At 38.0% G+C, this 26,586-nt stretch overlaps 1 protein-coding gene across 1 annotated transcript; it reads left to right on the plus strand.

Annotated features, from left to right (window-relative positions):
- Positions 1-1,008: 1,008 nt before the first annotated feature.
- LOC138651052 (C3a anaphylatoxin chemotactic receptor-like) lies at positions 1,009-9,248 on the plus strand. The gene is made up of 3 exons (XM_069740992.1): positions 1,009-1,085; positions 3,861-3,908; positions 8,027-9,248. The coding sequence occupies exons 2-3, from the start codon at positions 3,865-3,867 to the stop codon at positions 9,015-9,017; spliced, it is 1,035 nt and encodes a 344-aa protein (XP_069597093.1). The 5' UTR covers positions 1,009-1,085; positions 3,861-3,864; the 3' UTR covers positions 9,018-9,248.
- Positions 9,249-26,586: the final 17,338 nt, after the last annotated feature.

Consider the following 26,586-nt stretch of genomic DNA (forward strand, 5'->3'; position numbering starts at 1 on the left):
CAGTGCCGAGCAGGCCTCTCATGTCATGATGTATGTTGTGCTGTTACGAGCAATGATTAGACCTCGGGTAATACACATTGTAACATCATTCTGCAGGGATCAACCTTAGGTGAGGCATCATGTAAGCTCTTTAGCAATTCTTTGGATTTTTCTGTACTTTGACCCCTTTATGTCAGCGTGAGTCCCATCCCCAGCACTGGAAGGTGCTGCTAGAAGACCAATGAACGAAACCAGAGAGTTACCGTGTAAAAGACAGACAAATATATAATATGTGTTATCTTTTAACCCCTTCTCTCTCCTCTGCTCATTTTGCTCCAGGATCTGGAAAGACCTTACAGCTTCACAAACGTGTCTTCAAGGCACTTACGATTTTTACAAATTTTATTCATATCAAAACAAATTTGTCCATCAAAAACCCCATTCTTCAGCCACCTGGCACAAGAGACCTGTGACGGGCAAATAATAAATGGATTATCATGGCTTCCTGTCCTGATGCATACAACATAGAATCATAGAATGTTAAGCTTGGAAGGGACCTCCAAGGTCATTGTGTACAACACCTTGAGATGTCCTCCATGATATCCAACCCCAACCAGAGTTGCCTGTGCTTGTTCCGAGCAATAGAAGCAGAGTGATTTAAATTAATTTGAACACCTTGATATATTTTTCCCGGTCCCTCTTAACAGGACTACTGATTTACGGTAATGTTTGCTTGTGCTTAAAACTCGAAAATACCAAGATCTAGCCATGGGCTGTAGCTATCATGTGAAAAAAAAAGACTTGGAGCATCTCCGGTGGATCAATGCTTGATCGGCATGGGAAAGACAAGATTTTTTAAAATTGTATCTGTAGTTAATTTCCCAAAAAACTTTTAGGCTGAATAGTTGATATCGATTTATTTTTTTACATTTTATATCTGACATTTAGGCAGCACCTGATAGCCTGCCACAGTACATCCCAATGAAACCATTCTATAGAACAAACCTTTTCTAAATATTTCCTGTTATTCTGCAGTAGACTAGCGAAGAGGAAGCAAAAAATGAGAAAGACATCTTTCTTTTCACAAAAATAGAAGACATTTTAAGGTAAGATAGAAATGAATTTCTTAAATTTGAATTAAAATAAGAATATATTAAACAATTCCTTAAGAAACAATGGCCTTAGGTTACTTAATTTTTCAGATACAATGAATTTTCTTAGGTCATTGCAACTATCTCATTGTTTAGCTGCTCTTTGGTGTGGACGGAATTTGCTGGGAGATCTCACCAGCACTAGCCTTTATTGATAGTTCAGCACAGGATTTTATGTTTTGTACTCCTCTTTTCCTGTCCAAGGATGAGTTGCTTCTTCGACCCCGAGGTGAGTTAAGCTCTTACTTTTTGTTAATCGTACATTGTATGTACGGTACAGGACTCTGAAAAGGCTTGTGTCCTCAACATGGAAAGTGAATTTGAACATTTAGTAACTCGGTTACTTTTGCATATAGAATTTTCTTCATTTCCATGAACTTCTGCTTAGTTTTCTTAGATCTCCACTTTTTCTCAATTTAATTGACATTTTGGTTGCTTCTTTAAGGTAGAGTTATGGTTTCAAGTCTCAATGTTTTCAGTGATGATCCTGGAACTAATAAATACTGGAACGTTTGAGGATGCCATGGATCCGTTATTTTCTCTTTGAGGTAGAAAGCTGGAATAACAATAGGTATCCAGGAATGAAGTTGATTTGTCAACATGTTTCAAAGTTCGAAACTTCTTCATCAGGTCAAGTCACAGTGAAAAGTTTGCAACTTCAAAACGTGTTGACAAATCAACCCTTTCCTTCCAGTTCTAAAATTATTTTCCCTTTGTCAGATACTTCTTGAATGATTAAACCATCATTTCAAATTAGGCTTTTAAATTAGTTTATTCATGAGTGATCAAAAAGTGATAGATCCTGAATGAAAGGGAACATGTTATTTAACTAATGTTGCCTAAACAAGCAAGAATCAGAACCTGGTGGCACGATTGCAGCTCTTGAATCTCCATGTGTTCGAGAGAAATCATAGCTTGGACATTCAGCCATGGACTATAGGGAGAGATGTGACTAGTCCAGCTTTTCCAGTTCATTGACAGGTCTCTGCATATATACACACGGAGGATTCTTGCCAATCGAGCACAGCTGACTGCGGCTGCACCAGGCTAGTCCCATATCTCCCCAATCATTCAACCAGGCACTGATATCTGCTGCCCCTGGTTTGGGTAGAATGAATCAAATAAAATGTATTTTCAAATTTTATTTTTTTTTTCTTAAATGCCACTATATCTTTTGAAATAATAAAAAAAATACTAATAATAATATCTGATATTATTGCAATTTTTTACAAAAACAAAAATGAGCTTTCATAGTGATTTTTCCACTGTTATATTTCATTTCTAAAAATAATGTTCAAACTTTAAAGGCAAATTTCCGTTTTTGTTTTTTTTCTCCCATTCTTCCAGGAGCCATAACTTTTTAAGTTTCTTTCCACATAGATTTATAAGGGTTTGTTTTATTGCGGGACGAGTTGCACTTTTGAATGACACCTTTCATTCACCGTATAATGTGCTGAAACCTGGAAAAAATCCAAGTGTCCCGAAATAGTAAAAAAAAAGCAATTCTGACAGTTTTTTGGGAATTGTTTTTAAGGCATACATTGTGTAGTAAAAATGACCATGTTGTGATTCTTCTTGTCAGTATGATTACGGCCACAGAGCAAACATGTCCAGTTTTTTTATTATTTTAATGGTGACATTTTTTTCGGCAGGTAGAGCTGTGTAGCGCCTTCTTTTTTGGGGGTGGGGGGCAAGATGATGTTTTTATTGATAGCATTTTGGGACAGATGTGATGTTTTGATTCATTGTTACCGCTGTTTTCGTGGAAAACTATAGACCCCAAAAAACTAAATTTTGGCGTTCTTGAATTTTTTCTGCTTACGATGTTTACCGATCGAGGTAATTATTTTTATGCTTTCGTAGATCGTACTTTTCTCAATGTGGCAAAAAACAAATCTGCATTTTTTATTATATTTATTTTTAATGTTGGAAAATAGAGGTGATTTGAACTTTTATGTTTTTTTTTAATTTTTTTTATTTTTAAAGCAATTTGTTTTTTACTTTTCACTGTATTTGTAGTCCCTTTTGGGTGAGTTTAACCTGCAATCATCTGATCGCTTGTGCTATGTACAGTAATACCGTAGGATTGCTGTATATATAAAAAAAAATCATGGTCTCCTTTGAGGTTTGGCCACAGTCAGGGTTTCAACAGAGCTCCATGATAACAGGCTTGGAGGTTTTCAACAGACCCCCGGTTGTCATGGCAGCTCATGGGGGAACCGGGATCATGTCACGGGTGCTCCAATGGGAGAATAGAATGACGCCCCCCATGATGGATCAAAAGATGAATATATGCTATTTTTTAGTATCATTTAATGATTAAGGGAATCTGTCAGCAGGTTGTGATATGTAATCCAAGAGCAGCAAGCTGTACGGCCTGAGAGCCCAATTCCAGTGATGTGTCACTTATTAGGCTGCATGTTGCCGTTTCTATAAAATCAGTGCATTATCAGCAGGGGATTATCACAACAGGACTAGGTGTCTCGTGCCTCCTAGTCCCACCCACCTAGTGGTCTGTAGGTACTCCATTAGTTAATATGTGTAGGTGGATGGACCAGTTGATTTATCAGCAGGGAAGATTCATAGATTTTTTTTTTTTAATTTTACAAAAGTATCAAAAGTCCAACTGCAGCTTGTAATTAAACAGTCTGTTTGTTAATTCCGATTACTATCCATTTATTGGTAGTGTTTTTATTTGCTTTATTATTATGCTCTTTATTTTTCTTTTAGATAAATGGTCAGAATGAATCCTGATACATTTCTGAATTCCACTACCCCGTAAGTTTATATTCCTTATTCTTATATTATATGTATATTTTTCAAGAGAAACATCAGGTTTGTATATTATTCACATCTTCATTTGAGCATCGGTTTCATTTTCTGTCCAATTGATAATGAAAATCAAAATGATGAACTTCTGGAAAAAGCTGTTACACCACAGATTAAGGTGATGTGTGTGGTGCATTTGTTCTCATCCAAAAGGGCTGTCCAGTTAGGAAAATACATCAGTTCGCTCATTAGCATAACATAAACTTCATCCAACGTAGTAAACTTTCACTTATGAGAATTAGGGACAAACAGAAATCATGGGGCCACATAGAAGAAGTTCTAATTGAGACCCCTCAAAAAATATATACAGTACAGACTAAAAGTTTGGACACACCTTCTCATTTAAAGATTTTTCTGTATTTTCATGACTATGAAAATTGTAAATTCGCACTGAAGGCATCAAAACTATGAATTAACACATGTGGAATTATACACTTAACAAAAAAGTGTGAAACAACTGAAATTATGTCTTATATTCTAGGTTCTTCAAAGTAGCCACTTTTTGCTTTGATGACTGCTTTGCACACTCTTGGCATTCTCTTGATGAGCTCCAAGAGGTAGTCACCGGGAATGGGCTTCCAACAGTCTTGAAGAATTTCCCAGAGATGCTTAGCGCTTGTTGGCCCTTTTGCCTTCACTCTGCGATCCAGCTCACCCCAAACCATCTCGATTGGGTTCAGGTCTGGTGACTGTGGAGGCCAGGTCATCTGGCGTAGCACCCCATCACTCTCCTTCTTGGTCAAATAGCCCGTACACAGCCTGGAGGTGTGTTTGGGGTCATTGTCCTGTTGAAAAATAAATGATGGTCCAACTAAACACAAACCCGGATGGAATAGCATGCTGCTGCAAGATGCTGTGGTAGCCATGCTGGTACTGTTTGCCTTCAATTTTGAATAAATCCCCAACAGTGTCACCAGCAAAGCCCCCCCACACCATCACCTCCTCCTCCATGCTTCATGGTGGGAACCAGGCATGTAGAGTCCATCCGTTCACCTTTTCTGCGTCGCACAAAGACACGGTGGTTGGAACAAAAGATCTCAAATTTGGACTCATCAGACCAAAGCACAGATTTCCACTGGTCTAATGTCCATTCCTTGTGTTCTTTAGCCCAAACAAGTCTCTTCTGCTTGTTGTCTGTCCTTAGCAGTGGTTTCCTAGCAGCTATTTTACCATGAAGGCCTTCTGCACAAAGTCTCCTCTTAACAGTTGTTGTAGAGATGTGTCTGCTGCTAAAACTCTGTGTGGCATTGACCTGGTCTCTAATCTGAGCTGCTGTTAACCTGCGATTTCTGAGGCTGGTGACTCAGATAAACTTATCCTCAGAAGCAGAGGTGACTCTTGGTCTTCCTTTCCTGGGGCGGTCCTCATGTGAGCCAGTTTCTTTGTAGCGCTTGATGGTTTTTGCCACTGCACTTGGGGACACTTTCAAAGTTTGCCCAATTTTTCGGACTGACTGACCTTCATTTCTTAAAGTAATTGTGGCCACTCGTTTTTCTTTACTTAGCTGCTTTTTTCTTGCAATAATACAAATTCTAACAGTCTATTCAGTAGGACTATCAGCTGTGTATCCACCAGACTTCTGCACAACACAACTGATGGTCCCATTTATAAGGCAAGAAATCCCACTTATTAAACCTGACATGACACACCTGTGAAGTGAAAACCAATCCCGGTGACTACCTCTTGAAGCTCATCAAGAGAATGCCAAGAGTGTGCAAAGCAGTCATCGAAGCAAAAGGTGGCTACTTTGAAGAACCTGGAGTTTAAGACATAATTTCAGTTGTTTCACACTTTCTTGTTAAGTATATAATTCCACATGTGTTAATTCCACATGTAACACAGTACGATGTCCCAACACAGTATGATGCCAGAACACAGTATGATGCCCTAACGCAGTATGATGCCCCAACACAGTATGATGCCTCAATGCAGTATGATGCCACAGCACAGTATGATGTCCAATGCAGTATGATGCCCCAACACAGTATGATGCCTAAACACAGTATGATGCCCCAACACAGTATGATGCCGGAACACAGTATGATGCCCCAACACAGTATGATGCTGGAATATAGTATGATGCCGGAACACAGTATAATGCCCTAACGCAGTATGATACCCCAACACAGTATGATGTCCAATGCAGTATGATGCCCCAACACAGTATGATGCCTAAACACAGTATGATGCCCCAACACAGTATGATGCCGGAACACAGTATGATGCCCCAACACAGTATGATGCTGGAATATAGTATGATGCCGGAACACAGTATAATGCCCTAACGCAGTATGATACCCCAACACAGTATGATGCCCCAACACAGTATGATGTCTCAACTGTTGTGAATTCTGTGGCAGAGCTCCCTCCTGTGGTCACAAGTGGTACTTCGGCTGATTCTCTCTGTGAGCTTCCGTTGGTGGAGGAAAGTGGTACTGCGGCTTCTGAGTTTCCTCCCTCAGGTGATGTGGTGAAGTCGTTAGGTGCTTCTCTACTTAACTCCACCTAATGCTTTGATCCTGGCTTCCTGTCAATGTTCCAGTGTTGGACTTGTTTTTCCCTGGATCATTCCTGTGGCCTGCTGCTCTGTATAGCTAAGTTCTTCTTTGCTATTTGTTTGCTATTTTTTCTGTCCAGCTTGTCTAATTGTTTTGCTGGAAGCTCTGGGACGCAAAGGGTGTACCTCCATGCCGTTAGTTCGGTACGGAGGGTCTTTTTGCCCCCTTTGCGTGGTTTTCTTTAGGGTTTTGTGTAGATCGCAAAGTTACCTTTCCTATCCTCGCTCTGTTAAGAAAGTCGGGCCTCACTTTGCTGAATCTATTTCATCTCTACGTTTGGCTTTTCATCTTAACTCACAGTCATTATATGTGGGGGGCTGCCTTTTCCTTTGGGGTATTTCTCTGAGGCAAGGTAGGCTTATTTTCTATCTTCAGGCTAGTTAGTTTCTCAGGTTGTGCCGAGTTGCATAGGCAGAGTTAGGCGCAATCCACGGCTGCCTCTAGTGTTGTTTGGAGAGGATTAGGGATTGCGGTCTGCAGAGTTCCCACGTCTCAGAGCTCGTTCTATGATTTGGGGTTATTGTCAGATCACTGTATGTGCTCTCACCGCTATGTCCATTGTGGAACTGAATTGCCTTTCATAACACTCAACCCAGTATAATAACACAGCACAGTATGATGCCTCAATGCAGTATGATGCCCCAACATGGTATTATGCCCGAACCCAGTATGATGCCCCAACATGGTTTTATGCTCCAATGCAGTATGATGCCCCAACAAAGTATTATGCCCCAGCAGAGTATGATGCCTCAACACAGTATGATGCCCTAACACAGTATGATGCCACAACACAGTATGATGCCACAACACAGTATTATGCCCATTGCAGCATGATGCCCCAGCACAGCATGATGCCGCAACACAGTATGATGCCCCAACACAGTACGATGCCTCAACCCAGTATAATACCGCAACACAGTATGATGCCCTAACTGTGATCTCTTATGTGTGATTAGTACAGTCATCTGCACAGGCTCTTACAGTGGAAATTCAGCTTCCTGGCTGCATAGCATAATTGACTATATATTCTAGGACCCAGCAGCTTCTTCTCCCTACCAAGAACTTACAATTACATGACAGCCATTAGTCTTTGCTATTACTGTATGCATAGAATGTTTTCATAACTGTATACAGAGCAAGAAAGAAGCAAGAGATTGTAATAAATAATACAAATTTTGGCTGACGTTTCTGCTGGGATTTGAGTCCAATAGTCCAGTGCTGCAAATCAACAGTGCTAACTATGGATCCACTGCCTATTAGAACATAACCCATAATAAAGTTACGTGGCCAAAGTGTCTAAAATTATTTAAGAAAATCAAAATTGCAACACAATGGGAACTGGTAAATGTTTTGTTCCTAGATGGTTGGTGTTCTTTAGTGATCTAGTAGAACAATGTGTCCTCACTTTGACAATTGGTGTTTGCTCGTTGCTCCCTGTGTCCAAATAAAATATTTATAAGATTGTACATTTTTCTTAAGCCTAACTTTTTCCCCTTCATGTCTTCGAAGGTCACATTATGATGATTACTCTGATCTGACTGCCACAACTTATTGCTCTAGCTGTGATGATGATTATGCATACATTATGCAGAAGATGTCAATTACTTTATACAGCATCATTTTTGCTCTCGGGATTATCGGTAATGGATTAGTCATCTGGATTGCCGGTTTCAGGATGAAGAAGACAATCAGTGCCGTGTGGTTTTCCAACTTGGCCATCGCGGACTTCCTGTGCTGCTCATCTCTTCCTCTACGAATTGCAGACTGGGTTTACTTTTCGCCAAGTATTTCTTGCAAATTGAGCATTATTCTGTTTAACGCGAACACGAACGCCAGTGTTCTTCTCTTGACGGTAATGAGTATTGACCGTTGGGTATCGGTTATGTGGCCAATTTGGGCAAAAGTCCATAGAACGTGTAAACTAGTGAGAATCATTTCAGGGATCATTTGGTTGGTGAGTTTAGTCTGGACTGGTTTCATGTTTTTCTCATATGATTCCCATGTTTATGACTTTTATGAATGGTGTGTAAACTATAGCTCCGACAATACCTACACCATTGATAAAAAATACAAGATTCAGTTGATGAGATTATTTATCATGTGTGTGATACCTTTTTTCATCATCTTCACTAGTTATGTCATCATTTTCTTCAAGCTTAGGAAAACTAGAAGATCGCAAAGATCTCAGAGATCCTATAAGATCATCTCCGCTGTTATATTGTGTTTCTTTATCTGTTGGTTTCCATATTATATCTGGCCAATAACACCCTGGTATTATAAATCTAACATTCAGTTCTTTATGGTAAGTACTATTGTGCTCAACCTGGCTTGTCTCAACAGTTGCGTTAATCCAATCATTTATGTTTTCATGGGCCAAGATTTTCAACATGGTTTCTTGAGATCCATCCCCTCCAGACTTGAAAGAGCCCTAAGTGAATATCCTCATGACCTGTGCAAAAACAGGAGAAGTTTGGAACATACAAGCACGACCGATGATTAATATATAGTCATTACTCCTATGTCGAAATATCTTGCAAACGTTTCCTGAATTCTTACAAGTTTTATCGTCAGCTTGCATTTTACTTAAATTGCATTTGTATTTTTTTTACAAAAACATTCTGTATTTTAAAAAAGCACTAGGGGTGTAGATAAGCATGGTGCAAAGTATTAAAGAAGCCTCATTTGATTTAGACATCTACATTATTACATTATTAGATTAGTATACATAACAGCCTGGACATATATATATATATATATATTACTGTATATATGTACCATTTTACACTTAATCATCACTTGAGTGCAATGTTACATTTGATTGCTTTCTTTTACTGTGCTTGTAAAATATTTAGTAAAGTCTCTATATTTCGATGACATTACTGGTGTGCTGCATCCTTGTTACCCAACACCCATTGAACTTACCATAGATGTGTCTTACTTTGATAGGTTTCTGGGTCTAAGTCAGCAGACTTTTCTTCTTAACATCTTAATACTTATCTCTTTACTAGTGATGAGCGAGTATACTCGTTGCTCGGGTTTGCCCGAGCACTCTCGGGTGATCTCCAAGTATTTGTAAGTGCTCGGAGATTTAGTTTTATTGATGCATGATTTACAGCTGCTAGCCAGCCTGAGTACATGTGGGGGTTGCCTGGTTGCTAGGGAATCCCCACATATATTCAAGCTGCCTAGTAGCTGTAATCATGCAGCTGACACGACGAAAACTAAATCTCCGAGCAGTCACAAATACTCAGAGACCACCCGAGCAGTGAGTATACTCACTCATAACTACTCTTTACTAATTTCATCAAATTTGATCCTTGTTGATCCACCATGAATCATCACGAAGGTACATGAAGTGTCTGGAATTTCTTTCACTCTTTAAGTAGCAGACCAAATTTGGCCTCAATGTACATACATCTTTTTCTTTGTGCTTTTTTTACATTCCAGGATCCATCATCATTATTTTATTTTTAACCTTGCTGTACGATAGCTTGTTTTTTTTGAATGACAAGTTGTATGTGCACCATTTTTGGTTTCACTCAACTTAATCAATGAAAGAAGAACAAGGATCCAGCTCAACGAACTGTGAACCACCTTTATTCACATGGGTACAAGGTGAAGGATAAACCAAGACTTCTTATGATGACATTCAGCATCAAAGTGTTTCAAGTCACGCCGCACTCTTAATCATGTATCCTTGTTCTTCTTTTATTGATTGATTCCACGTTTTTACACAGCGTTCTCCTGGCTCCGAACAAGCAAAGGATATGACATATTGTAAGCTGGATTAATCTTATTAATTCAACTTAATGGAAACAGGCAACACACTTACAAAATGATGTGAGACAGTGCAAGAGGGATTGGTGCAGTGGGTCACAGGCAAAAAAAAACCTACTCTAAAATACCACGATTTTCAGAATAAATAATCTTATAATTTTATTGTACAAGTCGTTGCAGGCTCGTTAATACGAAATATGTCTTTTTGAATGGGTACAAATTGATTCCCAGGCCCCAGTCCAACAGCCAGATCAGTGGTCTCTGGCCACTAGACAGGAGTCATGAGGAGAGCCTCCTACCTCCTGACATACCACCTTCTTTATGATTAGCCGGCCTGGTGCTACATCAGCTATATGTTATGCCGAGTAGTAAAAACAGGAGTCATAGGATAGGTGCCACAAAGGTGTAGGAGGTCTCAGATCTTTTGTCCAACAGCCAGATCAGTGATCTCTGGCCACTAGAAAGAAGTCGCGACGCAAGCCCCCTACCTCCTGGCATCCGAACCTTTTTTATGATGAGCCGGCCTGGTGTTACATCAACTGTATGTTATGACGAGTAGTAAAACCAGGAGCCATAGGTGCCACAATGGTGTAGGAGGTCTCAGGTCTTCTGTCCAACAGCCAGTTCAGTGATCTCTGGCCACTAGAAAGAAGTTGTAAGGAGAGCCCCCTACCACCTGGCATACCACCTTCTTTATGATTAGCCGGTCTGGTGTTATATCAGCTATATGTTATGATGAGTAGTAAAAACAGGAGCCATAGGTGCAACAATGGTGTAGGAGGTCTCAGGTCTTCTGTCCAACAGCCAGATCAGTGATCTCTGGCCACTAGAAATAAGTCATGAGGAGAGGCCCTATCTCCTGGCATCCTAACCTTTTTTATGATGAGCCGGCCTAGTGTTACATCAGCTGTATGTTATGCCGAGTGGTAAAAACAGGAGCTATAGGTGTCACAACGGTGTAGGAGGTCTCAGATCTTCTGTCCAACAGCCAGATCAGTGATCTCTGGCCACTAGAAAGAATTCGTGAGGCGTGCCCCCTACTGCCTGGCATCCTAACCTTTTTTATGATGAGCCGGCCTAGTGTTACATCAGCTGTATGTTATGCCGAGTAGTAAAAACAGGAACATTAGGTACCACAATGGTGTAGGAGGTCTCAGATATTCTGTCCAACAGCCAGATCAGTGATCCCTGGTCACTAGAAAGAAGTCATGAGGAGAGGCCCTACCTCCTGGCATCCTAACCTTTTTTTATGATGAGCCAGCCTGGTGTTACATCAGCTGTATGTTATGCCGAGTAGTAAAAACAGGAGCCATAGGTGCCACAACATGTGTAGGAGGTCTCAGATATTCTGTCCAACGACCAGTGATTATTGACCTAGCTGCTGGCATGGATCTTGTGAATCAATTCAGTCCAACTATTCTTAGTGTGTCAATAAAGTACTGTGTCTATAAAAGGCTCGCTTAATCTCTATAAAGGCTGTTTTGACTTAGGAGTCCAGATTTTTTCAAAAGTACTTTTCACATGATTTTTAACTTAAGCTGAGTTCCTCCTATTTGTGATGCCCCACTAGTTCTGGAAGTGTTTTCTTTTTTTTATTTGCCACTCCTTTTCACAGTCATGTCTCTAGGTAATAATAGTGTTTTTCCCTTCACTAACTGGGGCGTATATCATAGAACTTCTGTGGGCATTTTCTTTATCTTCTCTGACACTGGCAAATCTAAACATGGCCGTGCCTAAGAGGACTTGTATGGTATCTGCCTAGTTGGATGAAGGGAAAACATACATGTTTTTTTACTAGGCGCATAACTGTGAAATGGAAAAAAAGAGAAACCATTCCAGAATCAGTTGAGCAGCACCAATTTGAGTTTACATAAAGAAATACACTAAGTTGTCTTCTTTAAATTAATTTCTTACAGCATGTGTACAGTAATGGTAGCAACGATTGGAAAAAAAGAATGGAGAAATTGGTAATGACAAATGGCTTTCCATCCCTAGAAATGATGCCACTTGAGTACAGCCAAGAGCTTGTCCAGATCTATCTGAAGGCCATGGTCAGAATTTACGTATTCCGAGAAGAGCAAAACACGTTTCCAATTGAGTGTGGTGAAGTTCAGCTGCACACGAGCAATTACAAAGTAGGAGCAGAAGTTCCTTGGTTCTGTCAAAGAAGTTTGGACTACAGATATTTTCCAAATCTTTTATGACAAAAATTTACCTTGACCTATCTAAGGCCCCAAGAAAGCAATAACTTGAAACAAGGCCTTATTTATACGATGTGGATGGCTAATTCTCCATGCTGATTGTAAATGATAGAAAGTGAAAAAAAAAAACAGTTTGTCACTTTTTTCAATCATTATTGGTATTTTAATGAAGTGAATTAAGTTTTCTTAGGCGCTAATTTCCAGACAGAATTGCGTAAACTACTTGCAGTTTTCAAAAACCACATATTTCCTCCATGATATAATAAAGGCGGAAGTTCTATTAATGTTCAGCCCTGGATTTTATCCATGAGCAAAGTGTCAGCTAGATTTCGACAGACACCGATAAAGTAGTCATTAAACTAAGCATGAGTTTACTACACAACTAATGCAGCAGGGCTTGTAGGTCTAAAGTATTTGCTTCGTGCAACCATTTTAGCTCCATCCGTGACCATTTGCCATCGTTTTTTTAGCTCAATATTATGGCAGACACTCAGTATCTTCCCTGTGTAAAGCGATATCTCTTGCGGTCAGTGTCTACAAAATTAAATAGAAAGTTCTCTATCTGCAGAATATCAGATAAAAAAAGCTTTCCCCCTCTCAGTCTGCCTGAAAAAATAACAGTGTTATTTCTCTACCACAGATAAAATGGATGGTTCTCCCTCATTCTCTTTTCTCTCTATCTCAATGACTTTTTCTTTCTTTCTTTCTTTCTATCTTTCTATCTTTCTATCTTTCTTTCTTTTTTCTCTCTCTCATTCTCTTTTCTCTCTATCTCATTGACGTTTTCTTTCTTTTTTCTTTCTTTCTATCTTTCTTTCTTTCTCTCCCTCTTTTTTCTCTCTCCTTTCTCTCTCTCCATTTTCTTTCTCCCTCTTTCCTTCTTTCTCTCCCTCTCCTTCCCACTCTATCGCTCTCTCCCTCTCTCAGTCTCTCTCTTTCTTGATCTCTTCCTCTCCCTCTCTTTTTATCCATTATTTCCCTCTTTGTTTCTATCTCTTTCTTTCCTTTCTTCTCTCTCTGGTTAAAAAAATGAAGGGCCCAAATTTTGATAAAACAAATTCTACCAAAACTTCACTATATCTTTAGAACTGTTCCAATTCACGTTCCAGATATATGGATTAAGAACTTCTATAATTAAACGTCAAAAATTATTTGGAATAAAAAATCACCAAGCGTAGCCAAATCATTACAGTATAAGAACAAAAGAAATGGAGGCATTGGTCTACCAAATCTTCAGGCCTCCTCCGAGGCTAATATCATTATGTAGAGCAGGAAATGGCTTATAGATGAAGCCAAAACCAGCTGGGCCGAAATGGAAAAGTCTTACAATGGGAATTCTCCCTTAGACGCTCTTATTATTGCGAATTTACTAGGCCAATAGGCCAATGCCTCCCTCTACCAGAGAATATACTGATAAAATCAACAATTATGACCTGGAGGAAATTTTATAACATTTCTTACAAAAATCAAATTAGAAAAACTTTCTTTATTTTACGCCCTTCCAAACTTCCCTATAGACAAATGGAGAAAGAATGGTATAACAAATTGTTCGGCCTTATTTATCGGACCTAAAAAAGATTCAATCATAAATTTTCTATCCTTGAATCTAACGTACAACCTTCCAAAAGAGGAAATATGTAACTTTTTAGAACTAAGGAAATATATTAAGGGGTAAATTCTCTCTCCCCATATCTCTTCCAAGAGTTATCATATCTCTTCTGGAAAATCCCTTAATAAATACTATTTGGACACCAAAAATCTATATACACTCTTCAATAGTGACTATTGAAAAATCAAAACACATGGTTCAGTGGGAAGAAGATATGAATATATGTTTTCCGCCTGAGTCATGGAAAGAAGCAATTGAGATAACATACAAATCAAATGTAAATGTTAATATTCGTGAGAATTATTTTAAAATCTTATCTTATTGGTTCTATACATCAGATTAAAGCAGATTTTGGAGGACGGATCGGACTTATGCTGGAGGGAATGTACTCAAAAAGCTAACCTATTGTATATTTTCTGGTCATGTCCTAAAATAATCAACCTGTGGAAAGAAGTAGCTAATTTATTGAGCAATATTAACAATTCTGTGGTTGAATCGTTTCCTCAACTGGTTTTGTTCTCGCTTGAATCAAATCGACTTCCCCCCCAAAATTAAATATCTCCCAATTTATCTATTTGCAGTAAAAATACTTATAGCATCTAAGTAGAAATCAATAGATGTTCCCTCCATTTCAGAAATAATGAATAGAATGTCTTCCCATAATTCTTTTGAATTCTTACGCTCTAAGAAACAATTCTTTAAAAAAAATACTATTCCATATGGTCATCTTGGAACCTATTTCTTTCCTCAAGTCGGAATGCCCCCTTTTAGGTTAAAAGCTTTGTTATTTGCCAAGAAGAACAAATACAGTTACATATATAACGAAGCAAATTGAAAATTGTTTTATTTTAAATATTGTTTCAATAAGGATGATCTTTTCCCCTGTCCCTACTCTCCACGTATATCTGATCCAACCTTCTCCTATGCCCTTTTCTTTCCTTACCCTTACCCTCTTCATTTTCTAACTTTTCCTTCAACATTCCTTTCCTCTTGCATTAAACCTTTTTTTCTCTGTTGATTCTTCTTTGAATATATCTTGCTTAATTGTTTAATAGAACAAGTTTTACATCACTTCGTTATGTTTTATTTCTCACCTTTTTGTCTATAACTGTAATCGCCTTCCCATAAATTGTTAAAAAATCCCCAAATAAAAAGAATATTGTTAAAAAATGAAGGGCCCTTTTTCCTTTTACTGTGTCTTCCTTAAATATATTGATGGCTACACTTCCTCAATTGCCTTGAGTTATAATGGAGGTTGCGCTTTTAGAGTCTTTGACTGGTATTTTTTACAATCTGCACACAGACCCCAATGCCCAAAATGTTCAAAGTGCTTGCAACCCAAACATACATCCTCATATATACCTATGAGAGTTTAAGTCAGTCGGGGCATAATGATCCATATGCAGATTGTGAAAATCGCCCATCTGAATCCAGCCTTCCTCCTGTAAAATGAGGATACCACCTCTCTCTGTCTTTCCTGAATAACATTAGGAATGTTTTTTCTCTTTGCCTATAGATAAACTGGAGAGCATCTCCTCTTCCTGAGTTTTCCTAATATGTAATAAAGGATGATCTCACTGAGTTGCCTTAAAATAGAAAAGTCAGCATGATGGTTCAGTGGTTAGTAGTGATGGGCGAAGCTCTGGATAATTGGATCTGGCGGCTTCGCCTGAACATCTAAAAAAGCTTGGTTCGGGTACCACATTGGTACCCAAACCCAGACCTCATTCAGATAAATGGGGACCCAAACATCTGATCGATGGTAAGATCATCTTAGTTTAATCATGAGGATCGTCATGGAACACTGTGTATTATCTTCATGCAAGGCAGGTGAGGGATATGGCTATTTATTATTTTTTTTTACAGGGGACATGGGCATCAATGGATTAGGCTTAAGGTGAATATATGATTGTGTAATATTTTCTGTTTTTACAGGGGACAATGGCTTCAATGGAATAGGCGTAAGGTGAGTATAACTTTGTTTTTTATTTTTAAATAAATGTGTAAAACAGGGTGTTGATTTTTATTTCAAATAAAGGATTTTATTCACTCTGTGTGTTTTTTTCCAAACTTACTATGGGGTTAGTAATGAGGGTGTCTTACAAACACCTCTCCATTACTAGCCATTGGACTTGATGTCAGCTGCCAATACAAAGCTGACATTAACCTCATTAGTATTACTATTATTTGCCACCATAACAGGGCAAGTGGGAAGAGTGAGGCTAAGAGCCAGACTTGGTACTTCTAATTCATGCTCCATTTCTTAGGCAGCTGAAGGCTGATGTTGTTAGCCTGGGAGGAGGCCAATTTCCCTGGCCCCTTATCCCTGGCTATTAATATCAGTCGACAGCTGTCTGTTTAGCCTTTTCTGGTTTTAAATTATGGGGTACCCTATATCATTTTTTTCTGGGATCCCCCATAAAATAACCACTAAAGGCTAGCGAAACAGCTGTGAGCTGATATTAATAGCCTTGAAACCTTTAAGGATATTGCCCTCCTTCATCAGCTCTCAGCCGGGAGACTCCACGCCATTGTTTTCCTTTATTTTATTATTTATTAGCAAGTACAGTAAAATACACACCCAATGTAACCTTACTGTAGTTCACAACCTCTAGATGTTTCAGCAGCTGTAAAATCCAGTAACCTTAAAATGTCCCTCAAAGTTTCCCATGAGGTTTGCAGGCCTCGCAGTTCCCGAGAGACCCAGGGGCTGTGAACTCTGGTAAGAAAGGTTACCTGAGTTCAGTCAAAATCGCAGAAGAAAATTCAGCTCACCACCTGCAATTCCACACTTCTGGATCATGGACAGCACCTGGGCAGGGTGCAGCACACAATGGAAAAAGCAGAAAAATCTAGCTCAAAGATGAAATCCAAAAAAGTGCATTTGTCAAGATGACAAAGAGTACATGTTCAAGAAAAGCACATCCAGCCCATGAATGGCAGCGCTTCCCAGGACTCACATTCAAAGATGATATTTCATATTTTTTTATTTCATAACTTAAAATAGAAGAGATACAACGCATTTCGGATACAGTATATATCCTTCTTCAGGTATCATAAAAACACAGTACAAATCCTACTAGTATAAAATTCAATTACACTTATATATAGTATCACACCTTTTATCCCAGTCTCAGAAACTTGATTTGGGGTGTGGACCAAGTTCAGGAAAACACCCACTGATTGATACAGCCTTGTTAACATTGATGCAAGAAAGAGAGAGAAAAAAAAAATAATAAAAATAAATAAAAAAATAAAAAAAATATATCAAAGGGAAAAAAAAAAAAAACACAAGAAGAAAAAAAAAATCACAAGAAAAAAAAAAAAAAAAATCCTCTAAACTCTCTCTATGATATCATTCAATCCATTTGGAAATAATGTTCCCAAACGATATATCCAAAACGTTTCTTTCCTGTTTAAAAGAGCATTCCTGTTTGCACCTCCAGAGGGTATCTGCTCCACTGGAGTTACTTTTATGTTAAAAATTTTATTATGTTTAAGTAGTAGATGCCTTGAGAGACTATGTTTTAAAAAGCCATTTTTTGCTCTATTTCTGTGGCCATTAATGCGGGACCGCAGTGTCTGTACAGTGCGTCCCACATACTGCAAACCACAACTGCATGTGATGACATATACAACATGATCACTACTACAGGTGAGTCTTTGTGAGATTTCAAAGACATCACCAGTATTATTGCATTTAATAGTTTTAGCCCCATGATCTAGGATCCCACAGGTGCAACATTTTTTGGAGTTACATTTAAAAACTCCGGTGCCTTGAAGAACTCCACATAAAGTTTGATCCTTATTTTTATAAATGTTTTTTCTTTTTGGATCCAACTGTTTTTTTAATTTACTGGGGGCCACCAAATTTTTCAAAGTTTTCCCCCTTCTATATGTAATCCCTGGTTTATCAGGGAGATGTTTTCCCAAGACAGGGTCACGCTTCAAGATGTACCAATATTTAGAAAGCACAGTTCTTATGATTTTATTGCCCCTATTGAATGTTGTCACAAAATTCAATTTCCAGCGATCATCACTTTTTTCCTTACCAGTAGTCAAAGTGTCCCCCTTCCTGGTTTTTCCTTTTAAACATTCTTCCTGTGTTTTTATTTTGTTGTCCCTATATGCACCATTTATCAAATTTTTCGGGTATCTTTTTTCTTTAAATTTTCTTTTTAAAATTTTAGACTGAGCTACATAATCAGATTCTCTCGTACAATTCTTTCTGATGCGATAAAATTGGCTGTGGGGTATATTAACCTTCCACTTCTTGTAATGTGCACTATTGAAATCTAAAAAGCCATTTGAATCCACTTTTTTGAAGTGGGATTTCGTGATGATTTTTTTACCACTATGGCTGATCTCTAAATCAAGAAATACCATTTTTTCTTTATTAATTTGTGATGTGAAGGTAATCCCCCAGGTGTTATTATTGAGCTCCTTTATGAATTGTGCCGCTTCCTCCTCTGTCCCCTTCCATATGATAATCAGATCATCTATGAAGCGCTTATAAAGCCTTATTTTGTCATAGAAAACAGGCTTAGAAAGTGACGATGAGGACTCGAATCGCCCCATGAATAAGTTTGCGAAACTTGGCGCGACCCGAGTCCCCATCGCGGTGCCGAGCAACTGTAAGTACAGTACGCCTTCAAAAATGAACACATTGTGTTCAAGAATGAATTTCAGACCCTTTAACAGAAAATCTCTTTGTTCGGGGAGCATCTCTGTCTCTGCTAAATAAAAACCCACTGCATTTACCCCCATTTCGTGATCCATGTTGGAATATAATGAATTAACATCCAATGAGATAAAGGAATAATTATCTTCCCATTCAATATCCCTCAGCTCCTCGATTAATTGTGTGGAATCTCTCAAATATGAAGGAAGAGACTTTACTAGATCTTGTAGAAACAGGTCAATATAATGAGAAAGATGACAAGTTAAAGACCCTATTCCTGATATAATTGGTCTACCAGGTGGTTTTTCACAGTTCTTATGCACTTTTGGTAGATGATAAAATAACGCCATGGTTGGCGCAGGATTTGATAAAAACCTTTTTTCTGTTTTATTGAGAATGTTCCTCTCGTAGGCTTCCTTAATCATATGGTGATAGTCCCGAACAAAGGATTGTGTAGGATCTTCTTTCAGAATTTTGTAATATCTCATATCAGACAATATGTTCAAAGCTTCCTCAATATAGTCAGATCTGTTTTGCACAACTACTCCCCCTCCTTTATCAGCTTGCCTTATTACTATATCTGTATTTTGTCTCAAATCCTCCAATGCCATTTTCTCTCTTTTAGAGATATTGTTCTCCTTTTTTATCTTGTTTTTTCCAGTTCCATGCTTTTGGATTTTATGTTTATTATTATTATTTTCCCATTTCCTAAATTCTTCAGATACTAATGAAAAAAAGGTATCTATATTTGGTCCTCGGTGTTGATGAGGATTAAATAGAGATTTTGGGTGTACCTCCTTATGGATATATTCCCTTTCTTTATTTGTCTCTATTGGGATCAGTATTTTTGGGGGATCCCCAATGTCCCCATTTTTTTCGTTCAACAAGAAATGCCTTTTAAGAGTGAGTTTACGAGTGTACGCATTTAAATCGAGAAAAAGATCGAATGCATTCATATCTTGAGCAGGGCAGAAATTTAGTCCCCTACTTAAAATTTCCATTTCTGAGGAGGATAAAATATGGGACGATAAATTAAATATTTTAACCAGAGGCGGATTTAGTTGTTTATAAGTTTCAGGGTTCCTTGTTTTTTTACATATTCTCAGATATCTATTAGATCCCTTTCCTCTTTTTCCTCTTGCTCTACTTTTCTTTTTTTGGATCTTGATATTACAGTTGGTGCGAAGTAATTTGTAATATGATTCTTTTGTATTGGACTGAAAATTTGAGCTGTTTGTGAAGAACTGATTAGTGGTGGTAAAATTATTTCTGAAACACTTGGACGTGTGGGACCTATCTCTAAAAAAGAGATGGTGGATACTACTGAAGATGGTGATGGAGTGGGCGCTTGTAATACTGTGGTGAATGTAGATGGGGATTCTGTATGATCATGGATAGTTAGTTCATTTATATCAAATTCAACATTGGAAATTTCCAACCTGTGGGAAGCAGTAGGAATTTCCAATGGGGGAAGTCCAGGATTAGGGAGAGGTCATGTTGGAGCATTTTTCATTATAATGATCCTGGGCTCTAATGGAATGTTTTTTTCAATGGGTGGAGGTTTTTTCTTTTTTGCATTTTTATTCAATATGGTGTGAATGTTCTCGGGGGTAGACGTATTTAGAGGTAATTTAATTTGAGATATAGTTGTTTCAATATCATGTATATTTTTTATATTTGAATTGATTATAGTCCTTGTTTGTTTTAAACCTAATTCCTGTGGGACCAGGACTTCTGTTCTTAAATTACTAGGTTTTTTCTTTGTTGGTTCATTGATACCTATCAGCTTTTTATTCCTGATTGGTTCCTTTGACATTGGTTTAGTTTTAACAGTATCCCTACGAAATGTTTTTATTTTTACATCTACTAGATCATTTTCAAATACTTTGAGTTTCCTGGTAATGTCATCATTCACCAAATTAAAAAAAATGTAAACTTTTAAACTTTTCAAGTTCAAGTAATTTCTTTTCACAAATCATTGCGGCTTTACTGGCTAGCTCAGAACGCTTTTCCACTAACAAACTCATAAGACTATAAGAACAATCATTTAAAGTATTATTCCAATTATTGGTAAAATTACTGTCATCTGAAAAAGTACTATTAAAATGTATCTTCAAACCATTTGGAACAATTTTTTGATGAATACAAATACCTAGAAATTCTGCATCAATCTGATGTCTTATTTCCATCTTCATATGTTTTTCAAAGTCCAAAAAAAGACCAGTGATGGTCCTTTTTGTCTCAATATCAATCACAGGTTCAGTGCAAGAATTATCCAACCTTGTATTAGTCATATTCTTAATGGATGATAAAAGCTCCTTTCTCCTCTCAATTCTGTTGTTATAATACTCCATTTTCACTCTAGGCTGCTCGCTCCCCTTTGCTGTCTGGGGTGTCGATCTTCAACCGATTAGGAAGAACTCCTTTCGGTAACAATATACAAAAAAACCCTGTTTGGGAGAGAAGAACAGACAAATCGCGGCGCCCTAAGTGCGTAAACACAATATTATAGTCTTTAAAGGGTGCACAATTTTATGCACTCACCTGATAAAAGACTAAAATGGCTTTAGATCGTGTATCCTCCAAATTCCCTCTGAGATACTTTTCAATATACAGGGCTTGCAGCTTGCCTCGGGTGGATCCAAGTGAGAGAGCCAGAGTAAGGCTCACACAGGATGAGTAGTTCAAGAAAAGCACATCCAGCCCATGAATGGCAGCGTTTCCCAGGACTCACATTCAAAGATGATATTTCATATTTTTTTATTTCATAACTTAAAATAGAAGAGATACAACGCGTTTCGGATACAGTATATATCCTTCTTCAGGTATCATAAAAACACAGTACAAATCCTACTAGTATAAAATTCAATTACACTTATATATAGTATCAGTAACCTCCACCCATTGAAAAAAACATTCCATTAGAGCCCAGGATCATTATAATGAAAAATGCTCCAACATTACCTCTCCCTAATCCTGGACTTCCCCCATTGGAAATTCCTACTGCTTCCCACAGGTTGGAAATTTCCAATGTTGAATTTGATATAAATGAACTAACTATCCATGATCATACAGAATCCCCATCTACATTCACCACAGTATTACAAGCGCCCACTCCATCACCATCTTCAGTAGTATCCAACATCTCTTTTTTAGAGATAGGTCCCACACGTCCAAGTGTTTCAGAAATAATTTTACCACCACTAATCAGTTCTTCACAAACAGCTCAAATTTTCAGTCCAATACAAAAGAATCATATTACAAATTACTTCGCACCAACTGTAATATCAAGATCCAAAAAAAGAAAAGTAGAGCAAGAGGAAAAAGAGGAAAGGGATCTAATAGATATCTGAGAATATGTAAAAAAACAAGGAACCCTGAAACTTATAAACAACTAAATCCGCCTCTGGTTAAAATATTTAATTTATCGTCCCATATTTTATCCTCCTCAGAAATGGAAATTTTAAGTAGGGGACTAAATTTCTGCCCTGCTCAAGATATGAATGCATTCGATCTCTTTCTCGATTTAAATGCGTACACTCGTAAACTCACTCTTAAAAGGCATTTCTTGTTGAACGAAAAAAATGGGGACATTGGGGATCCCCCAAAAATACTGATCCCAATAGAGACAAATAAAGAAAGGGAATATATCCATAAGGAGGTACACCCAAAATCTCTATTTAATCCTCATCAACACCGAGGACCAAATATAGATACCTTTTTTTCATTAGTATCTGAAGAATTTAGGAAATGGGAAAATAATAATAATAAACATAAAATCCAAAAGCATGGAACTGGAAAAAACAAGATAAAAAAGGAGAACAATATCTCTAAAAGAGAGAAAATGGCATTGGAGGATTTGAGACAAAATACAGATATAGTAATAAGGCAAGCTGATAAAGGAGGGGGAGTAGTTGTGCAAAACAGATCTGACTATATTGAGGAAGCTTTGAACATATTGTCTGATATGAGATATTACAAAATTCTGAAAGAAGATCCTACACATCCTTTGTTCGGGACTATCACCATATGATTAAGGAAGCCTACGAGAGGAACATTCTCAATAAAACAGAAAAAAAGTTTTTATCAAATCCTGCACCAACCATGGCGTTATTTTATCATCTACCAAAAGTGCATAAGAACTGTGAAAAACCACCTGGTAGACCAATTATATCAGGAATAGGGTCTTTAACTTGTCATCTTTCTCATTATATTGACCTGTTTCTACAAGATCTAGTAAAGTCTCTTCCTTCATATTTGAGAGATTCCACACAATTAATCGAGGAGCTGAGGGATATTGAATGGGAAGATAATTATTCCTTTATCTCATTGGATGTTAATTCATTATATTCCAACATAGACCACGAAATGGGGGTAAATGCAGTGGGTTTTTATTTAGCAAAGACAGAGATGCTCCCCGAACAAAGAGATTTTCTGTTAAAGGGTCTGAAATTCATTCTTGAACACAATGTGTTCATTTTTGAAGGCGTACTGTACTTACAGTTGCTCGGCACCGCGATGGGGACTCGGGTCGCGCCAAGTTTCGCAAACTTATTCATGGGGCGATTCGAGTCCTCATCGTCACTTTCTAAGCCTGTTTTCTATGACAAAATAAGGCTTTATAAGCGCTTCATAGATGATCTGATTATCATATGGAAGGGGACAGAGGAGGAAGCAGCACAATTCATAAAGGAGCTCAATAATAACACCTGGGGGATTACCTTTACATCACAAATTAATAAAGAAAAAATGGTATTTCTTGATTTAGAGATCAGCCATAGTGGTAAAAAAATCATCACGAAATCCCACTTCAAAAAAGTGGATTCAAATGGCTTTTTAGATTTCAATAGTGCACATTACAAGAAGTGGAAGGTTAATATACCCCACAGCCAATTTTATCGCATCAGAAAGAATTGTACGAGAGAATCTGATTATGTAGCTCAGTCTAAAATTTTAAAAAGAAAATTTAAAGAAAAAAGATACCCGAAAAATTTGATAAATGGTGCATATAGGGACAACAAAATAAAAACACAGGAGGAATGTTTAAAAGGAAAAACCAGGAAGGGGGACACTTTGACTACTGGTAAGGAAAGAAGTGATGATCGCTGGAAATTGAATTTTGTGACAACATTCACTGGGGGCAATAAAATCATAAGAACTGTGCTTTCTAAATATTGGTACATCTTGAAGCGTGACCCTGTCTTGGGAAAACATCTCCCTGATAAACCAGGGATTACATATAGAAGGGGTAAAACTTTGAAAAATTTGGTGGCCCCCAGTAAATTAAAAAAACAGTTGGATCCAAAAAGAAAAAACATTTATAAAAATAAGGATCAAACTTTATGTGGAGTTCTTCAAGGCACCGGAGTTTTTAAATGTAACTCCAAAAAATGTTGTACCTGTGGGATCCTAGATCATGGGGCTAAAACTATTAAATGCAATAATACTGGTGATGTCTTTGAAATCTCACAAAGACTCACCTGTAGTAGTGATCATGTTGTATATGTCATCACATGCAGTTGTGGTTTGCAGTATGTGGGACGCACTGTACAGACACTGCGGTCCCGCATTAATGGCCACAGAAATAGAGCAAAAAATGGCTTTTTAAAGCATAGTCTCTCAAGGCATCTACTACTTAAACATAATAAAATTTTTAACATAAAAGTAACTCCAGTGGAGCAGATACCCTCTGGAGGTGCAAACAGGAATGCTCTTTTAAACAGGAAAGAAACGTTTTGGATATATCGTTTGGGAACATTATTTCCAAATGGATTGAATGATATCATAGAGAGAGTTTAGAGGATTTTTTTTTTTTTTTTCTTGTGATTTTTTTTTTCCTCTTGTGTTTTTTTTTTTCCCTTTGATATATTTTTTTATTTTTTTATTTATTTTTATTATTTTTTTTTTCTCTCTCTTTCTTGCATCAATGTTAACAAGGCTGTATCAATCAGTGGGTGTTTTCCTGAACTTGGTCCACACCCCAAATCAAGTTTCTGAGACTGGGATAAAAGGTGTGATACTATATATAAGTGTAATTGAATTTTATACTAGTAGGATTTGTACTGTGTTTTTATGATACCTGAAGAAGGATATATACTGTATCCGAAACGCGTTGTATCTCTTCTATTTTAAGTTATGAAATAAAAAAATATGAAATATCATCTTTGAATGTGAGTCCTGGGAAGCGCTGCCATTCATGGGCTGGATGTGCTTTTCTTGAACTACTCATCCTGTGTGAGCCTTACTCTGGCTCTCTCACTTGGATCCACCCGAGGCAAGCTGCAAGCCCTGTATATTGAAAAGTATCTCAGAGGGAATTTGGAGGATACACGATCTAAAGCCATTTTAGTCTTTTATCAGGTGAGTGCATAAAATTGTGCACCCTTTAAAGACTATAATATTGTGTTTACGCACTTAGGGCGCCGCGATTTGTCTGTTCTTCTCTCCCAAACAGGGTTTTTTTGTAAAGAGTGCATGTTGCTCGAAATGCATCAAAAGATGCCTGTATTCTCTTTTTTGTGAACACACAATTTTAATCTTTTCTTCATGTACCTTTTTCATATTTCATCTGTGAGCTGGATTTTTCTGCTTTCCCCATCACCTGAGTTCAGGCCATCAGGTCTCATAAGAGCTTCAGTGCCGGACTGTTGAATGTTGGAGCACCAAGTGCCAGACTCTCATGCGTTCATCAGTCCGGCACTGGCGCTTTTAAAGCATTATAAACATTTACTATGATGTGACATTACTGTTCTTGCTAATAAATAAAAAAATGAAAAAAAAAAGTTTGGAGGTCACCAATAATTTTCATAATTGTGGCAGTGGCAAGTGGGGTAATATTTGTGGGGTTGACGTAACCTTTGTATTGTCAGGTGATCTCAAGCTCAGGGGCTATTAATGGAGAGCCATCTATAAGACACCTCCATTGCTAACCCCAGGTGAAATGTGGTGACCTCAAGGAGATCATTGCAAGCACTGTGAGAAAATTCACAGTGAAGTGTTTATTTAATTATTTCTTAACAACTAGCCATGATAAAGCTGACAGCTGGGGATTGCAGCATACAACGGCTAGTTTTTCCTGCCCTGGTTTTAAAAAAACACATCATTGTTTAAATTAATTTAGTTATCTTTAGCACAGGTGCTGGCTGATGAATACTCCCATGAGCGGCGCCTGCTGTTGCTGTTATCAGCTACGACAGGCGTAGGCTGATGGGAGTAGCACTCTCTCATCAGCCGACGTGTGTGACTGGAAGTAATCTTTTTACTGCCGATCCCACCTGCTGGCTCATGCTGTCATCTGACAGCGTGGGAACCGCAGCTCTCTGACCGGCGGTATTGATCTTACCGCTGATCAGAGCCGCTGGTGTTTCTTGCCTGTCATGCAAATGACATCATGAGACCAACATGATGTTTGGGGTGCAGCACCAGAACAGTAACACAGACTTCCTGGTAACACAAGGTGTTTGGTATGGACCTTGAACTTTATTGTTCAAATTCGCCCATCTCTAGTGGTTAGCACTGCTGCTGTGCAGTGTGGGATTCTGGGTTCAAGGACAACATCTACAAGAAGTTTATACCTTATTCCCATTTTTGGGTGGGTCTCGTCTGGATTCTCTCGTTTCTGCCCACACTTCACAGACATGCTAATAGGGAATTTAGGTTGTGAGCCCCAGTGGAGACAGTGGTGATGATGTCTGTAAAGCCCTGGGAAATAGGCGCGAAATAAGCAAAGCATAATAAATACGGGTATGCACTTTCTCTATGTTCCTCCATTAACTTGGGGGATGTTTTCTTTTACTTCTCT

Source organism: Ranitomeya imitator, chromosome 10 (assembly GCF_032444005.1).
Source record: "Ranitomeya imitator isolate aRanImi1 chromosome 10, aRanImi1.pri, whole genome shotgun sequence".
Classification (NCBI taxonomy): domain Eukaryota; kingdom Metazoa; phylum Chordata; class Amphibia; order Anura; family Dendrobatidae; genus Ranitomeya; species Ranitomeya imitator.